Below are 21,206 nucleotides of genomic sequence, written 5' to 3'. Positions count from 1 at the left end.
GTCACAGGAAGGCCAAAAAGATAATCCAGGACAACAACCACCCGAGCCACTGCCTGTTCACCCCGCTATCATCCAGAAGGCGAGGTCAGTACAGGTGCATCTAAGCTGGGACCGAGAGACTGAAAAACAGCTTCTATCTCAAGGCCGTCAGACTGTTAAACAGCCATCACTAACATTTAGTGGCTACTGATTCAAATCTCTAGCCACTTTAATAATAAAAAATTGGATGTAATAAATGTATCACTAGTCACTTTAAACAATGCCACTTTATATAATGTTTACATACCCTTACATTACACATCTCATATGTATATACTGTACTCTATACCATCTACTGCATCTTGCCTATGCCGTTCGGCCATCGCTCATCCATATATTTATATGTACATATTCTTATTCATTCCTTTACACTTGTGTGTATAAGGTAGTTGTTGTGAAACGGTTAGATTACTTGTTAGATATTACTGCATGGTCGGAACTAGAAGCACAAGCATTTCTCTACACTCACATTTAACATCTGCTAACCATGTGTATGTGACCAATAAAATTTGATCTTATTTAAATAAAAATTAAAAAATACACCTTATGGAACAGCGGGGTCTGTGAAGAGACACATACACAGGTACAGACACACGCACACACGCACTCTGCACACACCTCCATTGTAATATTGTTGTATGGTGGTATTCTATTGTACTTTATGTATTGTAGATATGTAGTGGTGTAATATGATTTACTGTTGTATGTGTGATGTCAGTGTCTTAATGTGTTTGGACCTCAGGAAGAGTAGCTGCTGCCTTGGCAGTAGCTAATTGGGATCCCTAATAAGTACAAATACTTTTTGAAAAAAGGGTTCCAAAAAGGTTCTTCATCTGTCCCCATAGGAGAACCCTTTTTGGTTACACCTCTATTTAAAGGGTTCTACATGTAACTCAAAAGGGTTCTATCTGGAACCAAAAAGGGTTCTTCAAAGAGTTATCCTATGGGACAGCCGAAGAACCCTTTTAGGTTTCTAAGAATGTAAACTACTATGACCAACACCTCTTTCGTCTGAGCACATGCACGTTTCTCCATAGGGAAGCCAATCTGGTCATCTTCAGTAATATTTTAGGTTATGAAAGAGATGAACTGGAAGAGATGAACTGAACTCCCACCCTCTCGTAGGCCTCTTTACCCTCTCCCTTCCCCTGTCTTGGTGTAGAGAGAAGTAGGATGAGGGGGGGGGGTAAGACATGCCCTTGTGTTCCTCAGCTCAGCCAGTGATAATCTCACATGATTTAACAAAATCCCCACTTCCAATATGAGCGAGAGAAGAAAAAGTGAGGGAGAGAGAGATGCCAAAAACCAAACTATTTCACAGCTAAAGTAACACAAAAGCTAAGCTACTTAAAGCATTTCCTATTGGGGCGAATGGGGTTAGCGGCCTAAGGGTACACACTTAATGTTTTGTGAAAAGTGTTATGAAATGTCATGTCATATTTTAAATTGTATATAACTGCCCTTAATGTTGCCAAGGCAGCAGCTAAAGGGGATCCTTAATAAATACAAATATGGCGCTGACTCTGCTAAATTGACTCTTTGCCGGGGTTGTTTTTACCAGATTGGAAGAGATACAGAAGCTTCCCTAATGCTTGGTGTAATCGTTTCGGGGGGGTTGGAGAAATCTCTGCGTTAAACAAATCTGTGTCTGTCTGCAGCAAATGTGTAAGTGTGGTTGCGGTGGAGTGTCCTGAGGCGAGAATGGAGAGAGAGTTTTTCTTTGAAAACTGTTTATTCAGTTTACACACAAATCACATCACACACAGTTAGACAACACAATATAAATAATATACTCAACAAACAAATAAAGAAATAAGACAAAACAATAAAGATACTATTCTTTAGACAAGTTAAATTCACACTGGGCAAAAGGGTATAAAGGTCCATCTGTTGTTCAAACAAGGAGGCACCCCACCACTGTTCCTATAATCAGCCGAGGGGTGGGGTGGAGAAATGCAACCACTCTCATATTCACAGACATTCATGGCCACAAAGACTGACCATTCACTGGACCAAAATGAAAGTATATTTTTTTTTTTTTAAGATTACATTGTTGACAAACAACAGAGCAAAACAAGCTCACATGTTATGCTCTGAAGGGACACGAGGGCTAAGGCATTCACAAGTAACATTCTTAAAGCATCAATGGGCACTCATCACAAATCTCAATGCCCCCACCTCCAGAAAACACAGAAAAAATATGTCCCCTCCAAGCAGTAAGTCACAGGGATGTAAAATACAGCTCAAGTTTCATAAAACAGTTTTGGAGTTCCCACGTGTGTGAATGACATTTTCTCTCATTTCAGAGAACCCAACAAATCTCCCACCCAATATTTATAATATAGGGGAACCATTTCTGGAGTATGGTAAGGGGAGACAGCCCTATGACAGCCCCTATATACTGTATATCAGAGAAGCATTTAAATATGAATTCCCAGAAACCGACAGTTTATTACAGTTCCTAAACATATGGAATAGTGTGGCTACTTGTTCGAACACAAAAAAACTATCCAAATCAGAGAATATTTTCCCAAATGTAGCCCTGGACCAGTGATCCACCTTGAATTGGATCTGGCTGTGTCTGGCGCTAAAAGAGGAAGAATGTTTCCTGTGCATCACAGATTCCCAGGTGTCAGCCCCAAGTTCCTACCCCCAAATCATTCTCCCGTGGTCTTTAAAGGCAAAAAAAGATGGGTTCTGTAAGTCATTTATGATATGTCTGAAATTGCACCCTTAGGAAGCTTGTTTAATTCAAAAAGCTCTCCATTGCTGTACTTCTATTCCTAATGGGAAATTGAAATGTGTTAGCTCTACCAAAGTTCCTTGTCTAGAGGGAGGAATAAGTTGGATTGGGGGAGGTCGTAATTTTCCTGTAGCTGAGCAAAAGAGCCAAATGTATTATCAATGAATAATTGGGCTACTGAGGAGAGGCTGAGTGAATGCCTGATGCCAAAAGCCCCATAATCTAAAGATGGAGAAAATAAAATGTTCTGATTGATTGGACCTGACAGAGAAAAGCCTTTAAGGCTAAATGGAACTGATTCCACATTTTAAGAGACTGTTTCACAATTGGGTTGAAAGATTAGTGGAATCTGTGTGGGTAGCTGGACAGGTAGGATGACTGACAGTGAAGGTGAACAGGTGTCAGGTGACAGAGGAATGGATGAGACTGAGGCAGGAATTCCTTTAACCATAAAGTGGTATATTTACTGAGTAGTCTGTGGTGGATTCATGGACGCACAGAACTTCTGGATCAGATGGAGTTAAGGAAGAGAAAGCAGCGAGATCAGGCAAATGGCAATTTCCTCCTTTTATGGAGTTGAGATCTGTTGGACATTTCCACCTGACCTAATTAAAGCACCCCTGGCCCAGCTGAGTAAATTGCAATGAATTAAAGGATTATTCCACCAACTCCATGGGCCTTTTCTACAGCCACCCCGGAAATTTGTTAAATTCCACACTCCTCAAAAAAGGCTCATTGCTCCCCGTCCTCTGTCATCTCAGGGAGAGGAATTAGTCGGTTCACCTGGATCTCCACTGATCTAACACAACCATCGGTCCCAGGCATGGTCTTAGTGATATGGCCCACCAGCCAGGAGGCTCGAGGCAGCTGAGGGTCCACCATCATTACTACTTGGCCAGTTTCCAAGCTGGCCATTTCTCTCTGCCATTTCCCTCTGAGCTGTAGACTTGGTAGGTAATCCCGAATGAATCGGGCCCAAAAATGGTCAGCTAAGATCTGGCTGTGTCGCCACCGGCGTCTGCCAACGAGGTTGGTATCAGCATACATGGCTTGAGGAAGTGACGCATCTCGGCGTCCCATCAAGAGCATATTCGGTGTAACCGGATCGGGGTCAGCGATGTCTGCAGAGACATATCCCAAGGGTTTGGAGTTCAGTATCCCTTCCACCTCTATCAGGACGGTCCTCAAGACAGTTTCAGTGACAGTTTGGTCCCCTAGTATGACTCGTAAGGCCATTTTTACAGATTTGATCTCTCGCTCCCATGTTCCTCCAAAATGAGGAGCTCCTAGAGGGTTAAATTTGAATGAGATTTGTTGGTCCATCAGCTGATCCTGGAGGCTGGGTTCCATGGCTTGGAAGGCTTCCTCCAACCTAGCTTCTCCTGCCTTGAAGTTCGTACCTCTGTCAGCCAGGATCTTGTAGGGTTTCCCCCGTTGGGAGATAAACCGCCATAGGGCCATGAGGAAGGCTTCAGTATCCAAACTCTCCAGTAGGTCCAAGTGGACACATCTGGTTGTCAAACACTTGAATAGAATGCCCCAGCGCTTTTCCCCACGACGACCTAGCTTGATCATCAAGGGGCCAAAGCAATCTACTCCTGTTGACCAGAAGGGTGGTTTAAGGAGAAGCAAGCGAGCAGGGGGTAAATCTGCCATTTTGGGCACTGTGGCTCCGGCCTGCCATCTCTGACATTCTACGCAGGCGTATTGGTGCTTACGAATGGCTCCTCGTCCTCCAATTATCCAGTACTTCCGCCTCATCTCCCCATATACCCTCTCTGGCCCTGGGTGGAGAAGCCTCTCATCATAACTCTTGATGAGGAGCCTGGTACGAGGGTGTCTAGAGTCAAGGATAATTGGGTGGAGAGCATCTGGGTCCAAAACCTCTGCTTGGCGCAGCCTCCCTCCAACTCTGATCACGGCAAGGATTGGATCATATTCTGGGGCAAGAGAGAGAAAACAGCTGTCCTTAGCCACTTCCCTACCGGCTTTCAGAGCTTTTAACTCCTCAGGGAAGCTAACCGCTTGTGCTTGCTGGAGGAGTAGTGTCTCTGCCGCGAGGGAGGTGTGTTTAGAAGCCACCCCATCTGAGGTCTGGTTTGTGGCGGCGATCAGGTCCGGCAGTGTTTGGGATTGTGTTAGGTCAGGGAGAGCCGTTGTTGTTTCCGTAGAGATGCTGTAGCATTGGGCGGACTTCCTTAACTCATGAGCTTCAGTTGGTTGCGGAGGGGCCGCACGCCTGGGGGCTGTCGACCACTCGTTCTCTGGTTGGGACATGAATGGTGGTCCCAAGCTCCAGCGATGGGGTTGAGCCAATTCCTTTTTACCGCGAGCAGGATTGTTTATGCTATCAACATACCTCCAGTCCTGGACTTCTGTTAGGTCTTGGATTTCCGCAATGCGAGTTCCGACAAACACCTTATACCTGCAGGACTCCGACTTGAGCCAGGTCAATACAGTGGTCGAATCACTTCAGTAGATGACCCGTTGGATTGGCAAGGTGAGCTCGGCTCGCAAGGTAGAGGCCAACTGGGTTCCGGAAAGGGCAGCACTGAGTTCCAGCCTAGGCATTGACAACATAACATCTTGGCATTTGGACATCAGAGAGCTCCGTTAACTCCGTTTCCCAACAGATCCATCGTTCCACTAGTTCAGCCGGGTGGATTGGTTCATCCCAGTCCCTCTTGGTCTCCCACAGGTCCTGGACTAAGGCTTTGGCCCGTGTTGTGTATGGCAGGATATACCCAAGGGGATCGTATTGACTGGCCAGGGTCCGATAGATGGTGCGCAGAGTGGGGGTTTCGGTACTCGGGGATGAGCGGTGCTTATACCCCAGGGTATCCGGTATGCAGCTCCACCTCAGTCCTAGAGTGGGCTCTTCTGGGTTAGCACCAGACTGCGTTAACCATATTTCACTGCTACTGGACCTAGCTTGTGGCGGGAGGTGCTGGATAACCTCCGCTCTGTTACTAGCCCACTGTCGGACCTCAAATCCCCCTTTGGACGGGAGATTCTGTACTTTATCAAGGAGTGCTTTCGCTTCAGCCGTGGATGGGACGCTCTGTAAGCAGTTATCCACATAGAAGGCATTTTCCACTGAATCCAATACTTCTGGGTCACTGTCTGGATGCTCCCGTGCGTGTCTCTGCAGAGCGTATATGGCACAGCAAGGACTGCAGGTGGTGCCAAATGGGAGTACCTGCCATTCATCTCGTTCCATATCTCGCCATATGAACCGGAGCAGTGTGGTGTCGGAAGGCAGTAAACGAATCTGATGAAACATGGCTTTGATGTCTCCACTGATGGCTGTAGAGTGCTGCCAGAACCGGAGAAGGACACCGAGCAAGGAAGGACCTAAGGTTGGTCCGGGGAGTAGACAGTCATTCAGGCTTTGACCAGCAGCTTGGAATGAACAGTTGAAGACAAATCTATACTTCCCACCATGTTGCTGGATAACATGGTGAGGGAGATTCCAGGATTCACGGAGTGCGTTTCCCTCTTCATGAGCTGTCACTTCAGTGATGTAGCCTGCCTTCACAGGTTTATGAATCTCTCGGTTATGAACTTCTGCAAGCTTAGGATTCTTCACCAGGCGTCGCTCCGTTCCACGCAGTAGTGGGAGTACAGCCCGTGTTGTGGTTTCCAGAGGAGGATGGTTGGGCACCCGTAGCAGTGGGGTTGCATACCTGCGAACGCCATCCATTTCAGTGGTGGTGGTGCTCTTCTCCAGGAGGTCTAATGCATAGGAGTCAAGTTTCGAGCGAGTGACCTCCTGTAGCTTCCGGTTGGAGAAGGTGTCCATCTTCCAGAGCATCTCGACATTCCGAAGGAGGTCAGTGGCTGCACAGGGGAATGGATCTAGATTGCTTCTGGTGAAGAGGACTTGCTGTGACTGTACAGCTTGGGTGGAGAGAAGTAGATGGGATGAACCTTGCACAGCCCAACCCAAGGATGTATGGACAGCAATGGGCCCTCCTTCTGGTCCAGCTCGTATAGGCTCAGTCGGGGTGACGAGATGTGGGTGGTCTGACCCAATCAGGATAAGTGGTGCTACTCTGGCCAGGAAGAAGCAATCCTCGTAGATGAGGATATTGTTTCTGTAGAACACTTACCGGGCAGGAGTGCTCTGCGAGATTCAAGCCATCTGCCGTGAAGGCATTGGTGATGTTATAGGCCACGTCCCTGTTTCCTGAAGGTGAAATGCTAAAGGTTACAGCAGAGCCTTTCATTTGGATAACATCATGTCGCACCGTTCTGAGATTAAGGGTCTCGGGGGTCCCCTCCAGGTTAAGCTGACGGGTGGCCGCCGTGAGAATGATTGTTCTTTCTGACCCATCATCTAGAACGGCGAATGTATCAATGCTTCTCCCTTCACTTTGCAGAGTGACCTTGACCACCTTCAACATGACCCTTGGAGACCGGTTCTGCTGGTCGAGGTACAGCTCCTTTGCAGCTCCTACCATGAGCATACTCTGCTCCTTCTGTGCTTGGGGAATTACATCATGCAACACGGTGAGATGGATTTCTTTACAGCGGTTGCAGGGTTTCCTCAATGTGCAGGTCTCCGCCTTATAGCTACGGGCACACTTGTAGCATCGCTCGCCTGAAGTGATCCAGGCCTTCAATTGAGTTTGAGTGAGCTTTTTTACCCTGACCCTCCCCGGCCTCACTATTTAAGTACATGGTAGTGGGATTTGGCCTTTTCTGTCCCTCCTGGCGTTCAAACTCCTTCCTTCCCCCGGTGGCTATGGCTGAGATTGTGGCCTGGTGAGCGATGCTCTTCTCCTTTGCCTTCACCTCCAACCATGCGGCCAGGTCTCTGAGAACATAGGTGCTTCATGTAGACCACTTTCCTGCTCCAAAGCAGTTTCCGGTCCTTGGCTCAAAGGAGATGGTTGATGGCTGAAACGTATAGTTGATCCATCAACTCTTTGAGCTCTGGTGGGCTTGCCCTTTGATGTCGGAAACTTGACCACATAATCCTTAAGATAACCAGATGCTTGCCTGGTTCTTCTTGACCTGCTGGTGGTTGAGGATGAAGCCTTTGTTGCTTTAGGCTTAGCTCCTGGATATTTCCTTTGTTCCAAGACCTTTCCCTCAGCTGCTCTCTCCTCCTCTCTTCTTCCTTCCAGTGGAGACAATTCTTACCTCTCCACCTCCATTTCCTTTTCACCTGTCTTTGGTTCAGTCATCATCCAGCTCGAAGGACCATTGAAAGATTAGTGGAAACTGTGTGGGTAGCTGGACAGGTAGGATGACTGACAGTGAAGGTGAACAGGTGTCAGGTGACAGAGGAATGGATGAGACTAAGGCATGAATTCCTTTAACCATAAAGTGGTATATTTACTGAGTATTCTGTGGTGAATTCATGGACGCACAGAACTTCTGGATCAGATGGAGTTAAGGAAGAGAAAGCAGCGAGATCAGGCGATGGCAATTTCCTCCTTTTATGGAGTTGAGATCTGTCGGACATTTCCACCTGACCTAATTAAAGCGCCCCTGGCAAAGAATTGGCAATGAATTAAAGGATTATTCCACCAACTCCATGGGCCTTTTCTACATGGGTTGACACACATTTTGCCTAGGGCCACTGGGAGAGATGAGCACATGACAGAGGAAAGTGTAGCAGGTTTACATGAATCAGACTCGATATGGACCAAGAATGGTCTCAGGCCGGTAGGATCAGTCTGTAGCCAGTAACATCACAGCACTACAGCTCGGACTCACCACCAGCAGTGAACGGTAGATCATGGACAAGTAGACCAGGGACAGGTAGATCAGGGAACTCCCCAGTAGAAAGGGAAAGCTCATTCTCTCCTCCAGGAGCAGACAGCAGCACAGGGAACTCTGGCACCCACTCAGGAGAAGACCAAGAGGGCAGCTCGTACATCGGAACAGCCCCCTCCAGCACCTCCACTAGGAACCGCCCGGACCTGGCCCAGCCTTGCCAGCGCTTCCACAGCTGTGGGAAGCTTAGCAGCCGCTCAGATCTGGTCGTCTTCAGCGTTCAGTCAGCACCACCAGTAATTAGCCGCACCCTGCAACTCCTCTGTCACGTTGCCAACCTCCATCTTGTAGAACAGGAGGCATACAAGGTGTTTTATCTTGCCAAAGATGACTTTTTATTAGCAGGTGAATAATTAACTTCATATGGCTGCAGGGGCAGTATTGAGTAGCTTGGATGAAAAGGTGCCCATTGTAAACGGCCAGCTCCTTAGTCTCAGTTGCTAATATATGCACATTATTATTAATATTGGATAGAAAACACTCTAAAGTTTCCAAAACTGTCAAAATATTGTCTGTGAGTATAACAGAACTGATATTGCAAGCGAAACCCAGAGGAAAATCAAAACAGGAAGTGGCTTCTATTTTGAAAACTACATGTCCCATAGCCTCCCTTTGCTCAATTTAAAGGGATATCAACCATATTCCTTTTCCCATCACTTCCTCAAGGTGTCAACAGTCTTCAGACATAGTTTCAGGCTTTTATTTTGAAAAATGAGCCAGAAAGATAACATTGTGTGAAGTGGTCACATGAGTTTTGCTCATGCAACAGAGTTTGGACAGCTATTGTTTTTCCCTCTCCTACTGTGAAAGACATTTGCGGTTGCTATATTATCGATTATATATTTTAAAAACAACCTGAGGATTGATTATAAAAAACGTTTTACATGTTTCTGTGGACATTATGGAAACTATTTGAACATAACGCGCCAAACAAAAGGAGGTATTTTGGATATAAAAATAATCTTTCTGGAACAAAAGGAACATTTATTGTGTAACTGGGAGTCTCGTGAGTGAAAACATCCAAAGATCATCAAAGGTAAACGATTAATTTGATTGCTTTCTGATTTTCGTGACCAAGCTACCTGATGCTAAGTGTACTTAATGTTTTGTCGTGCGATCGATAAACTTACACAAACGCTTGGATTGCTTTCGCTGTAAAGCATAATTTCAAAATCTGAGACGACAGTTGGATTAACAAAAGGCTAAGCTGTGTTTTCCTATATTGCACTTGTGATTTCATGAATATAAATATTTTATTTATTGAATGTAGCGCTATGCTATTCAGCGGTTGTTGATGACACTTATCCCGTTAGTGGGATTGCAGCCATAAAAAGTGAATATAGCCGGCGACTGTACAAGTATTTACAAAAACAAGTAAACAGGACGATGAACAAAAAGTAGGCCTAATCGACTCAAACAAAAAGCCAGGCTTCAATCATTCCTGCCCATGCCGATCTTACCCTGTCTTGTCCACACCTGTCTCTCTGTTAGAAGAATTCTAAATTCCTCTGTATTATTTCCCAATCATAATTCAATACTCTGTCAATGCATTCTAAAGGGATTATAAGACCCAGTATTTTTATAAGAATGGACAGAGCCCCGGTCTTAAAAGTCAGGTAACAGCGTTTAATTCAAGAGAGTACTGGTACATACACATTTTTCCACAGGTTATAAACTGCAAATGACGTCAGCGTTTTCTAAATGTTCTATCTCTTCATGACACTAGTAGAGAGGCCCTATAGTTCTCGAGCCTTCCCTCCTCACCTGAAGCCAAGGTCAGTCATTGTAAATCAGCATTCTAGACAGTCTGGAGATAGTCCGTCCCTGCCATCTGGAGACAGTTCATTCAGTTGTACAACGGAACAGACCGTCATTGTTACTAAACTCCTGACTATATTATATACAATTGGGAATGGGAGCAAGAGAGAAAATTCATATATGTACAGTATATAATAGCATTTGGACTAGTCAGTCCTGATTGAAATGTATACATAATTAGTCATCATTGATAAAAATTCCCTTAACACTCTCAAACACATAAATGACAGGGTTTGAATACCAATATCCATCATGCATCTGACCAATGGGAAGAAGCCCTTTCACATCCTTTTCAATTAACATTTAACAGCATGAATTAACATCTAAACGTCTTCAGATGCTACATACACATGAATAACCTTGAGCACACATATCAATAACGGTGCAAACATACTTAGAGTAAATACAATCTGGCATATGAACATGTACAGTGGGGCAAAAAACTATTTAGTCAGCCACCAATTGTGCAAGTTCTCCCACTTAAAAAGATGAGAGAGGCCTGTAATTGTCATCATAGCCCTAACCCTAACCCTAACCAATAACCCTATGAGAGACAAAATGAGAAAAAAAATCCAGAAAATCACATTGTAGGATTTTTTATGAATTTATTTGCAAATTATGGTGGAAAATAAGTATTTGGTCAACTTCAAACAAGTAAGATTTCTGGATCTCACAGACCTGTAACTTCTTCTTTAAGAGGCTCCTCTGTCCTACACTCGTTACCTGTATTAATGGCACCTGTTTGAACTTGTTATCAGTATAAAAGACACCTGTCCACAACCTCAAACAGTCACACTCCAAACTTCACTATGGCCAAGACCAAAGAGCTGTCAAAGGACACCAGAAACAAAATTGTAGACCTGCACCAGGCTGGGAAGACTGAACCTGCAATAGGTAAGCAGCTTGGTTTGAAGAAATCAACTGTGGGAGAAATTATTAGGAAATGGAAGACATACAAGACCACTGATAATCTCCCTCGATCTGGGGCTCCACGCAAGATCTCACCCCGTGGGGTCAAAATGATCACAAGAACGGTGAGCAAAAATCCCAGAACCACACGGGGGGACCTAGTGAATGACCTGCAGAGAGCTGGGACCAAAGTAACAAAGCCTACCATCAGTAACACACTACGCCGCCATAGACTCAAATCCTGCAGTGCCAGACGTGTCCCCCTGCTTAAGCCAGTACATGTCCAGGCCCGTCTGAAGTTTGCTCGAGAGCATTTGGATGATCCAGAAGTATATTGGGAGAATGTCATATGGTCAGATGAAATCAAAATATAACTTTTTGGTAAAAACTCAACTCGTCGTGTTTGGAGGACAAAGAATGCTGTGTTGCATCCAAAGAACACCATACCCACTGTGAAGCATGGGTGTGGAAACATCATGCTTTGGGGCTGTTTTTCTGCAAAGGGACCAGGACGACTGATCCGTGTAAAGGAAAGAATGAATGGGGCCATGTATCGTGAGATTTTGAGTGAAAACCTCCTTCCATCAGCAAGGGCATTGAAGATGAAACGTGGCTGGGTCTTTCAGCATGACAATGATCCCAAACACACCGCCCGGGCAACGAAGGAGTGGCTTCGTAAGAAGCATTTCAAGGTCCTGGAGTGGCCTAGTCAGTCTCCAGATCTCAACCCCATAGAAAATCTTTGGAGGGAGTTGAAAGTCCGTGTTGCCCAGCAACAGCCCAAAAACATCACTGCTCTAGAGGAGATCTGCATGGAGGAATGGGCCAAAATACCAGCAACAGTGTGTGAAAACCTTGTGAAGACTTACAGAAAACGTTTGACCTCTGTCATTGCCAACAAAGGGTATATAACAAAGTATTGAGATAAACTTTTGTAATTGACCAAACACTTATTTTCCACCATAATTTGCAAATAAATTCATAAAAAATCCTACAATGTGATTTTCTGGATTTTTTTTCTCATTTTGTCTGTCATAGTTGAAGTGTACCTATGATTAACATTACAGGCATCTCTCATCTTTTTAAGTGGGAGAACTTTTGGTGGCTGACTAAATACTTTTTTGCCCCACTGTATATACCCCACTTTAGACACTCCTCCTTCTCTCCAATCCTTACATCTTATGGTTCCACAGGAAAAGGGTAACAGGATAATAAACCCTTATCCCTCCCTGCAGGGGATTTGACCTGACCTCCTGACCTCAACTCCTCCTTCGCCTGATCTCCTCCTGTCCACCCAACACATTCCACAGCCACTGTCTTTCTACAGATCTCACTCCTTTATATACTATGCGTCTGATCTATGATGTCTTTAATATCTCAATGTTCAAAGTTTAGAATACAACAGTAGGTATGTCAAGTAATTTTTGGTAGTAGACCACTTTAACCTGAGATAATTGTACAATCTGCCCAGCAGCCTAAAATTGAGAGAACTGCCCTGAATCTTGACTGGCTGAATCATAGGAGGAGGAGTAGGGTTGATTTGAGCGTTTTGGCCTTACAACGGCAGTCAAGTACCCAAGCTAACATTGGCTAGCTACTTCCAGACACAAATGAGACCACTCTGACCATTTTACCCGCCCTAGCAGAGCTGATAAGGCCGTCGTTTTGAAGAAATCGCGAAAAAACAGGCCTTATTTTTGTGCGTTTTTCACCCTGTCAGCTCCTATTAGTTCTATTGAGCACTGTGGCTCCAACTCGCCTTCCGAACATTCTATTCCCAGCTTATTGTTCAACTTCACAATGCCTGCTTCGCTATTGTTGGCAATGAGACCTGCTCATGTTGTTTTATAGTTAAAATGGAAACAACAAAATGGAAACAACAAAAATAATTTTGGAACTCTGCGGTCTTCCCATTGTTTCCTATGGGGGAAATATAGGCATGTCTGTCTATTTCGGCAAATATTTCGCAATGTGTATGTATATATATTTTTCAAGTTGGGTGTAACTGGTGGCTGTTGTCTATGTGTGCAGAGGGTCCTTGGTTCGAGCCCAGGTAGGGGCGAGGAGAGGGACGGAAGCAAAACTGTTACACGGTCACCATTTTAATCAGGAGAATCTCCTCTTTGTATGTAAGTCTTGGCAGCGAGCTCATTTGTCATCAGTTGCTAGACCATAAATAGAAGTTTTAATTTTTTCTCTACTTTTTCATTACACAGACATAAGCACAGTTGACACCATCGAGGTGCGGATGTTTACTTTCTACACAAGTTGTTTTTTTTCCAATTTTGTCCGAAGAACAGATTGTTGTGGTAAAATAAAAAGGGATACATTTTTTTATGGAATTCTAAGCATCACTCCAGTCAAAACAGACTCTGCGAACGTTCGATTCCATTAATTTGCTATGGGCTCACGCTAGTGTTCCAGCATTCGTAAGCCGTTTGTCAGCCTTGGGTGAATTTTTTACTTTAATTTAGGAAAGCACCCGAATGTCCATTGAGAAAGCACAGACTACACCATTTAGCTAAGCTAAGAATGACGATAATAATCAAGTCAATAAACGTTGGGTAGTTAGATAGCCTATAGTTAATATACTGGCAAGTTTGATGTATAACTACAAACGTTAGTTAGCTAGCTAACATACTGGTACATACTGCTGTAATGATATGCTATGTCGTTCGTAAGGACAGCCAACATAACGTGTAAGGTAACTTATTTGAAAAGTCATTGCTTTATTACATTGAGTAGCAAGCTACCCCTGGTCGTTAGGGCAAATCTGGTCTGTGATAGGAGGGGGGGGGGGGGGGTGGGGGGGGGGGGTTCACACCTAGCTCAGCTATTAGACTATTCTTTAGTAAAGGTTGAATAGTCTATTGTTCAGATATTAGCCCTCCTCCCCAACTTGCAACAAATAGCTGTTCCCATCTCATTCCTTTCCCTCTTCCACACGTCATCATTCTGCTCCTGAGTGGCTCGCTTGTGGGTGTTCTGGCAGGATATGGCAGCATCTTCGGTTGTGCGTCAAGAATTCTTGTGACAGTAGCACGTTTGTATGAAGGTGTAGTTATTCACAGGCAAATTGTTATATGCTATGGAGGTACATTGGTGTCTTTTTGTCGAGAGCAAAACCTTTTTTATTTTCAATCAAAAAATAATTGTTTTGAAAGCAACTTTTTCGGACACGAAGGAAGTGAAAGCGGACACCTACGAAGATGGCATCTCAGGTAAGCAGCACTGGGCTGTATTGACGTATCCTAAAAATGACATCTGCTGCTTTTGATTGAACGGTCATATCTCAGTTATTGCTTTCATATCCATAAAAAATAAGCTGTTTTCTTTACTTTCAAAGAGCGAGCTGATCAAGGGGTCGAAAATGTAAATATTGCCAGATGTTTACTGTCCGAGAAACAGGCTGTGGAAGCTTTATTGCTGGTAAAAGTGTTCATAACCAGAGGTAATTAAACTGTTGTACATGGAACCTTTCTCACATGCATTAATTAAAAATACCCTTAAGATGTCAGCTGCTAATTTTCAGATTTACACCACATAAACACAGTCATTTTCACTGGACTATCTGTTTCTGCCAAGTCATGGTGGTGAGACACATAGCCCTCTATTTTAAAATGTTTCAGGTACACTCCGATAGGTGTCTGTGTCACATACAGTATCTTCTATTGACATTATCTTCTATTGTTTGTCCTCATGTGTCTGTTTTTCAGCATAAAGTACTCTGTAGCCACTTAGTGTGGACACCAGGTGAGACCACACACACACAATAACAGTCTCTCTTCTTCGCTTCATCCCTCTCCCTAAATCCTCTAGGTTATATCAGCTGTTTTGGTGAACCCCTCCCGCATCTGAACTGGCTGACACAGAGGGCACAGCATAAAGTACTCTGTAGCCACTTAGTGTGGACACCAGGTGAGACCACACACACACACACAATAACAGTATCTCTTCTTCACTTCATCCCTCTCCCCCTTCTCCCTAAATCCTCTAGGTTATATCATCTGTTTTGGTGAACCCCTCCCGCATCTGAACTGGCTGACACAGAGGGCACAGCATGATCGGCTCAACAGGAAGTATTATTAAAGAGATGCTTTACATTGAAATACAGACAGAGATGTAGTAGTACCAGAGTTAATGATCCAAGGTCAGTTTTGCAATTCAACACCTGATTTAAGATGAATGACTGTGTTAGAGTAAAAAAAACAAGGCTTAATCATGCTCTCTCATCTGCAGGTATGTTTTGAGAGAGGAATCCAGTCTTGTCATCGCCACCTCACCCACCCTTACGATAACCTTTGGGCCAACTGGGGGCCCAAGACTGGTTAGGAGACACCGCAATTGTGATGAACTGAGAGAATATTAGAGTAGCACTGTAATTCATGAATCATATGCTGTCTGCCACTGTTCTTACCTCTTTCCCTCTCTGTCTTCTACACCTCTCTCCCCACCTCATCTTTCTTCCTCGTTTCATAATTCACGTCATATGTGCATTGAAGTACAGATTGACTTGTATTTATAATATTACAATTATCATAATTATACTGAATTTATGTATTTGTAACACCTGGATAATGAACTTATTTCAATAAAGCGTTTCACATTCTCCACTGGTTGAAATTAAGTATCTCATTGAAATACTATCCTGTGACCTCAGATATGCATCGTTTTTTTTTCTGTATGTATGACTTACAAATCAATCATGTTTATAGTCTATTGCATAGTTACAATGTGTAATCATTGATGTCCCAGGAGCAGGATTAGTAAACACTGTTGGAAGTGTATAATTGTAATACATACATGCAGACACACAGTTTGATATGACTGAATAAGATAATAATGTCTCAAGAGATTCATACCTGAACTGCACCTTTATTTGCCAAGGTAGAGTACATGATCAGTGAAAATATTCAATGTACAGGCTACAATGTGGGAATCTCATGCGTGGTAATAACTACAGTACATGTGTATAGGACTTACATCCTTGGCACAATAAAATTATTATATTCTATTCTAACCATAGGCTTCATTCATGCCATTCAGACTTGAAGTTGATACAACAGCTATGATAGCTGAGGTTCATAGATTGGTATGAATATTAGTTCAGAACCTAACGTTTTAGGGCTCATACACAGATCGGCTACATACTGTAGCTAGCTACACATCCATAGGCATACAGTTATTTTTATTCTCCACGACACAATAAGCAAGTAAATAGTTAGCTAGCTTTGTTACTTCAGCTGCATTGCAAGGCAAGCTTACACAATTGTACATTCAATTTGCAGTAAATGCTTTAGCTAGCTAGATTCTTTACATCCACTGTTTCACAAGACGACAGCCTGGTTTGCTTGTTTTCTCAGGAGTCCCTAAAACATTAAACAACACGAATTACAAATTCATTCACCTAACACTAGCTAGCTGGCTAATGTTAGCCAGTCAGATAACTTGCTAAATAGCGATTTTCGTAAATGAACTTTATGACAAAAAAATATGCACAAACGTTTGTCTCTACATTAACTAACATATTTCTCTCAATTGTAATGTTTTTGCTTGACTCGTTATGACGTTATAACAACTTACATCTGGTTCCACCGTAATGTTTTGTCAGCCATCTTTGTTGAAGAACGCCACAAGGCAAGGGTGGCTCGAGGCAAAATTTGTAATTGGAACCACTTGATGATTGGTCATATAAAACCCTTGGGACCCAAATGCATAATGAGTGCTCTAACTCCTCCTTGTGGTTGTCTGGAGCAATGAAGCCGTGACGCTGGGTACCTCTAAGTGCAAACTCGCAACTTTTAAAGGAGGAACCACTGTATATAGAGCATTATTAGAGCTTATATTAGAGCTTATCTTCTAACGTCATATTTTCACTTAGTCATGTATTGATGTCAATGGGAGAGAGACTAAGTTCAAATGTAGGATTCGTCTCAAAGTTGTTTTTTCTAAGTTGTTTACTCATAGTTTTCTACTCCTCCAAAGCTGAATTCGTCTGGCCTACTGACTATGCCCCGGAGTCCCACGTCCAGTGAGGATGAGATGGCCCAGAGTTGTTCTGACTACTCCGTGGACTCCGCCTCTGACAGCTCCCGTGAGGAGACCATCTACGAGACCATAAGAGCCACCGCTGAGCCGACCCCAAGACGCATGGACGACATACACACTCACTCCCTGGTTGTCCGCGTCCTCATCCCCGACCTGCAGCAGACAGTGAGTGTGTGTGTGTGTGTGTTTGCGCGTGTTCGTGCGTGTGTGTGTGTGTGTGTGTGTATGCTTGCCTATATTTACTCAGGAATGTACAACGGAGTTGTATGTTCATTTGAGTCAGAAAGAAATGTTTGATGTACCTTTGGAGGGTTTTTTTACACCCATTTTTCTTTTTAAAGGATAGAACTGTTTAATCCTAGACTCATAGACTGACTCAAAGGGTTTTTAAAGAAGTTCAAGTGATAAAGTCTTAGATTACACTTGTTAACATCCTTTCTCTCATTTCCCTTTGGTATAATACCTTTGTTTTAAGCCAGCTCTGGCCATCCATTATCCTGGCTGTGTTGCATCCTTTCGCCTGGTGGAGAACACACACAGTGTGAACGATCTGTGGGCGTTGACGTATAGACTTTTTCATCTAAGGGAAGCTTCTATCAACCCTTGTTTCGTAATAGAAAAAATAAGGCAGTGGGGTGTGTGTATCTCACAAATTTATGGGGACATGCATATCGCTCCCCATTCCTCTCTTATTACCAGACCTGGGTTCAAATACAATTTTAAATAATTTGAAATACTTGAGCTGGGATTGATTGACATGCCTGTTGCAATGAAACCAACAGAATAGCTGCACAAATATAAGTCTGACACTCCGGGCAGTTTAAAGCAAACGCTAAAAGTATTTTAAAGGTTTCAAATAGCATTTGAAGCCAGTTCTGCTTAATATCTGCTTAATTCTAGTTGTGTTTTTGTATTTTTGCGTTACTTGTGCGCCCTCCTTTGATGTATGTAATTCTGTCACTAACTCCATATTTGCTGCTTATTTGAAATCAATCTCTTTTTGACAGCATCCCTTTTGATAAAAAATAAATAATCCAGACATGTTTGCCCATAAAGTGGTTGGAAATTGACTTTTTGGACCTGAATGCCCCAAACTTCAAGAGATAAAGGTGCTCAAAGTTGACCCATTTTTCAATACTGGGAAATAGAAATGGTTGAGTTTGATATCATTCAAAAGCTTATCAACAGGGTTGTCAAACTATTGTCTTGAAACATAAGTAATGATTTGTTTTACCTTTAACGTCAATTATCTAAAAACATCCACTTAGATTTTTTTCAGATTCGCATATGTTGTAGCTTAGACCATACTTTTCATCTTCTGACATTTTTGTGTTGTGGCCGCCATAGGTTGAGACACAACATGCTCTTGAACACAGTGTGGGTATAATTTTTTTTACATTTATTAGCCAAAACATGACACCCACCCTGTATTCAAAAGCATGTTGTGTCTCAACCGATAGCGGGCACAACACAAAAACCTCAAACTATGTCAAATAGGTTTTAAGCTACAACATATGCCACAAAAAAAAAAAAAGAGTTCGTTTTTAGATAATTTACTTTTAAATGAAAAAAATGACATAAAAAAAGATAGTTTGGACAGCCCTATTTGTAAGCTTTTAAATTATATAAATCTCCACCGTTTACCTTTCCCAGTCATGAAGACATGGATGTCTTCTGGTATGGTGGGTTATGCAAAATAGGTCAACTTTGAGCACCTTTATCTCTTGCGTGTTTTGGAATCCAGGTCCAAAAAGTAACTTTCTGAGTACTTCTACAACGGGCAAACATGTATGGAAAGTTTGTTCAAATCAAACGGGGTGCTCTCAAAAAGTAATTGAATTCAAATGGATTTACCCAAAAAAGATATTGGTCTCAATGGGACTCCCCTGTTAAAAAATACAGTTGAATTATTATTATACATTTTTTAATCAATGTAGGCATTAGCTCTTCTACTAGTCCAATGAAAGTAGTGGGGTAGGGAGATGGAAGTGATATACAGTACATGAGCAGAGAGATTGATTGCATATTGAATTGAATGATTTTTTAAGGCTAACTGTACGTCCAAACCCTTAGTTGAACCCACACTGTCATAGGAAGCATGGACATAGCACATGAACTTAGATTACATTGGATTGTTCATCTTTAAATCTCACTGTATGTTAAATCCCACGCTTTCATAACACATGACATTCATTATATGATGACATTTAAAACTGGTATCTCATGGATCTAGTAGTGCTATTGAATGTTGGTGGCTTTCAAAGCAGATAGATTGAGTTTTTAGATGATATTTGTTGGTCAAAGTATTTGGGGGGTTGTGTGAATGTGTGAATGTATATTCCTTTCAATATTCATCATAATTATGTAATAGATATTACATATGTCATACAAATTCATTGTAAATAATATGTATGTATGTGAAACACTGAACTACATTTATTTGGAAGGAATTTGCTATATTAAAAAAGTGAGTTTATTTGTCTTGATTCCCTAGTCCTAAGGCATATTGTTGTCGAATTGTGAATATTTTTTATTTATTTAGTGGCTAAGTGTTTTTTTATTGTTATTGTACCACAGCAATGTGAATTGTAATAGTTATCCGTAACAGACTATGTGTCCAGGATAGTGGGTATTCCTTTGATGCATTTGAGAATTTCCTTGGCAGGCAGGATAAAAGGCAAGCATTAGGCTAGGAATTGATAGAGAGAGAGAGCGAGAGTGTGCACAGCAGGAAAGGGTGGCCACAGCACTCAAGGGAGTGATTGAAAAAGCTTCTTTCACTTTCCCCAACGCACAAGTGGTTATCGCCACCCTGCTACTTCGAAAGACGTTCACCCTGGTACCATACAGAGGGTAAACTCAAGCATTTCCCATGACTGTGCCTCAAAACTGTAATGCCCGGGGTATAGTGGAGGAAGAAGTCAGACGCAGGAAACAGAGAGTTCAGAGTTGCGCTACTTCTTTATTCACCACACAGGTGAAAACGACGCCACTCAAACAAATGCCCCAAAACACAGGCGAACTAAACAGTCCCGAACAACACACGTACACGTAAAACTGTGACTTACAGGCTTGTACAAGAGTACACATAAAACAATACCGCACACCCAGCAGGCGGCCCGGCTGGATAATAAAGCCCAACTAATTAACCTAACGAAACACAGGTGTAACTAATAAACAGACAAGGGGGGGTGGGGGGAAGGATCAGTGGCAGCTAGTAGGCCGGTGACGACGGGCGCCGAGCGCCACCCGAACAGGAAGGGGAGCCACCTTCGGTAGGAGTCGTGACAAAAACCAAATGTTTACCTGGCCCACCGTACCCCATCCTGAACTTGAACAGCCTTTATGACCAGGTCCACCTCTACAAACCAGCAGTCCCTACTTTTTCAAGGACCCTGAAAGACATTGCCCACAAAAGCAGCCCCAGCACCTCACACAGGAGCAACAGAGCATCGGACAGCCCGCCCAGACCAGCAAGGCCCCCCACCTGCACCTAGAGGACCCACGCCGAGAGGACGCACACCAAGAGGACCTACATCCAGACCACACTGATAAGACCACACTTATCAGTGTCCCGAGCCCTGCTCATATAATCCCTACCATTGTGTCACTGAGTTGTCGTAGTGCTGCTGCAAGTGTACATTGTCCCAAGGGCATTGGCAGTCATAATGTAAATAACCTAATTTATGTCCCTCTATCTCCCCTGAATGCCCCCTGTCAATCGTACAGCTATTGTATGCTGTTATCATGCGCCTATGAACCTGAGTTATACTGCGGAATACCTGACCACTGTGACTTTGCCAAAATTAAGAAAATACTTGACCATGTGCAGACTCAGTGAGCATAGCCTTGCTATTGAGAG

General features: G+C 43.2%; 1 protein-coding gene across 1 annotated transcript in view; it reads left to right on the top strand.

Annotated features, from left to right (window-relative positions):
- Nucleotides 1–21,206, top strand: part of LOC110526925 (SH3 and multiple ankyrin repeat domains protein 2) — a 245,405-nt gene that overhangs the window by 58,079 nt on the left and 166,120 nt on the right. Inside the window, exon 2 of the mRNA XM_036981764.1 lies at nucleotides 17,282–17,509. Within this exon, the coding sequence (XP_036837659.1) occupies nucleotides 17,306–17,509 (204 nt within the window). The 5' untranslated portion in view covers nucleotides 17,282–17,305. The remainder of the gene's footprint in view (nucleotides 1–17,281; nucleotides 17,510–21,206) is intronic.

Source organism: Oncorhynchus mykiss, chromosome 6, assembly GCF_013265735.2.
Source record: "Oncorhynchus mykiss isolate Arlee chromosome 6, USDA_OmykA_1.1, whole genome shotgun sequence".
In the NCBI taxonomy this organism is placed as follows: domain Eukaryota; kingdom Metazoa; phylum Chordata; class Actinopteri; order Salmoniformes; family Salmonidae; genus Oncorhynchus; species Oncorhynchus mykiss.
This window is presented reverse-complemented; position numbering and strand designations above follow the sequence as displayed.